Below are 2,801 nucleotides of genomic sequence, written 5' to 3' on the forward strand. Positions count from 1 at the left end.
AGTGAGACTCTGTCTCAAAAGAAAAAAAAAAAAGAATAAAGACTAGTTATGTTTGCCATATGTAATATATATAATATAAATTTAAGGGAAGAGAAGTAAATTTTTTTTTTTTTTTTGAGATAAAGTTTCACTATGTCATCCTTGGTAGAAGGCCATGGTGTCACAGCTCACAGCAACCTCAAACCTCAAATTGCTTCCAGTGGTTCTCAAACTTCCTAATGCCACGACCCTTTAATACAGTTCCTGTGGGTCGAGACAGGTTGAGAACTGCTCGTTTAAGTGATTCTCTTGCCTCAGCCTCCCAAGTAGCTTAGAATACAGCTAATATTTTTATTTTTTGTATAGACAGGAGTCTTACTATTGCCCAGGCTGGTCTTAAAGTCTCACTTTGGACTCCCAAAGTTTTAGGATTACACGGACTGAGTCATGGCACCTGGCCCTAATAAATGCTATTGGCTACAGATTGCAAATGAAAATTAATTCTGACAGGTCCTTACCTTCACAATGTTTCCAACAACAAGCTCTTGATTATTTTCAGTATCTGATAAAAGCTGCTTAATCCCATTGATACGATCGCGAAAGTCTTTTGCATTTAATAAACCTGTTATGACTTTAATGTACTCAGCACTTTCAAGGGAATTACGAGGAACTGATTTTCTGGTGACTTCACGTACTTCAGTCACCTCTCTAAGGTGAAAGAAAGGTAAATTTAATTTCATTTTTACTTTCCTGAACTACAAACATAAAAAATTTTCATTTTAAATTCACTTTCTAAAATTCATAAAATGATCTAACCCACAGACACAGTTTCTGTAGGGGGTCTCCAAGTTCTCTCCCAGAACGGATTTGCTAGGAGGACTCATAGGAGTTAGCATATACAGGTAGTTTTACTCATGGCTAAAATTTATTACAACAGAAAAATATCAAGCAAAATTAGCAAAGGAAAAAGGTACATAGGCCAAAGTCTGGGGGAAGCCAGCCTCAAGCTTTCAAGGGTACTTCCCCAGTGGAATCACATAGGACACACTTAATTCCTTCAACAATAAATTGTGGCCACGTGTATGACATGTTGCCTACCAATGAAATTTTAGAGTTTCTATCTCCAGGGTTTTTTTTTTGTTTGTTTGTTTGTTTGTTTTTTGAGACAGAGTCTCATTTTGTTGCCCTGGGTAGAGAGAGTGCCATGGCGTCATAGCTCACAGCAACTTCCAACTCTTGGGCTCAAGTGATCCTCTTGCCTCAGCCTCCCAAGTAACTGGGACTACAGGCATGTGCCACAACACCTGGCTGGTTTTTTTAGAGATGGAATCTCACTCTTGCTCAGGCTGGTCTCCAATTCCACAGCTCAAGCAGTCCACCCCCCTTGTCCTCCCAGAATGGTAGGATTACAGGTGTGACACACTACACCCCGCCAATGTCTGGGTTTTCTACTGGGAGCTGGTCATATATGGATCTCTACCTAGGATACACCAAAGTTCCAGACTCCCAGAAAGAAGGACATCTTCAGCACAAGCCACAATGTTTGCCCAAGCTACGGAGGCATAGTCAACTATTTCATCAGTTAGATAATAGTGGGAATCCTCTTGAAATCCTAGTTTCTCCATATTAGCCAAAAGCTAATCTTGCAAGCAGGTGTTAGCCAAAACCTAACCTCACAAGTAGGCCTTTTTGTTTATCTTTTTTTTTTTTGAAGACCAGGTCTCACTTTGATGTCTGAGCTAGAGTACAGTGGCTTGGTTATAGATGACTGCAATCTCAAGCAATCCTCTTTCCTCAATCCCCAGAGTAGATCAGACTATAGGTGCATGCCACCACACCTGCTAAATTTTGTACCTTGAACAATCCTCTTGATTTGGCCTTCCAAGGTGCTAGGATAAAAAGAATGAGCCACTGTGCCCAGCCAACAAGCAGGCCTTTTGAAGGATAGAAGTCTCAAGGCTGCAATGCTTTTTATTTTATCTTTTGAGACAGAGTACCACTCTGCTGTTTCAGGTTAGTTCTGCTGTGATATCAGCCTAGTTCACAGTAACCTCACATTCCTGGGCTCAAGTGATCCTCCTGCCTCAGCCTCCTGAGTAGCTGGGACTACAGGCATATACCTCCACATGGGAATATAGGCATGTACCTTCACACCCAGCTAGGATGTGAAGGTATACAGGGTGGCCATAAAGTTCGTATGCACAAATTTTATAGTCACCCTGTATTCTTGTTTTAGTGTTTGCATTTTTTTCTTTTCTTTCCTTCTTTTTTTTTTTTGTTTGTTTTTTGAAAGTCTCACTCTATCCCTCTCAGTAGAGTACTGTGAAGTCCCAGCTCACAGCAACCTCAAACTTTTGGGCTTAAGTGATTCTCTTACTTCAGCCTCCCAAGTAGCTGGGACTACAGGTGCCCACCATAACACCCGGCTATTTTTCTGTTGTAGTTGTCATTGTTTTTAGCAGGCCCAGCCCAACTCTGAACCAACCAGCCCCGGTGTACATGGCCAGCGCCTTAACCACTGAGCTGTAGTGGCAAGCTATATATTCACAACACACAATAAATGAGCCCCCCTCTCATAACAAAGGGCTTAATGTTTGTATTTTTGAAATTATTTTTCCTTAAACATAATTATATATTACTTTTTATCATTAGAAGAAGAAAAAGAAAGGCTATAAATTAAAGAGAAATTAATCAGAATTGTCCAACATAGGCCTAATATCGACAAGTTCATTAAAACTTTTAAAGCTTTACTAAGGTCTAGTCAATGTAAAAGCAAAGTTCTATAAATATATAATTGCCTTATTAAATCTAATTACCTTACA

The 2,801-nt window shown here is 39.8% G+C and overlaps 1 protein-coding gene across 1 annotated transcript in view; it reads right to left on the minus strand.

Annotated features, from left to right (window-relative positions):
• The window catches only part of TOGARAM1 (TOG array regulator of axonemal microtubules 1), a 73,226-nt gene that overhangs the window by 5,874 nt on the left and 64,551 nt on the right, over positions 1 to 2,801 (minus strand). Inside the window, exon 18 of the mRNA XM_023514520.1 lies at positions 498 to 687. Within this exon, the coding sequence (XP_023370288.1) occupies positions 498 to 687 (190 nt within the window). The remainder of the gene's footprint in view (positions 1 to 497; positions 688 to 2,801) is intronic.

This window comes from Otolemur garnettii, unplaced genomic scaffold (genome assembly GCF_000181295.1).
Source record: "Otolemur garnettii isolate 467f Iridium unplaced genomic scaffold, OtoGar3 scaffold00054, whole genome shotgun sequence".
Taxonomy (NCBI): domain Eukaryota; kingdom Metazoa; phylum Chordata; class Mammalia; order Primates; family Galagidae; genus Otolemur; species Otolemur garnettii.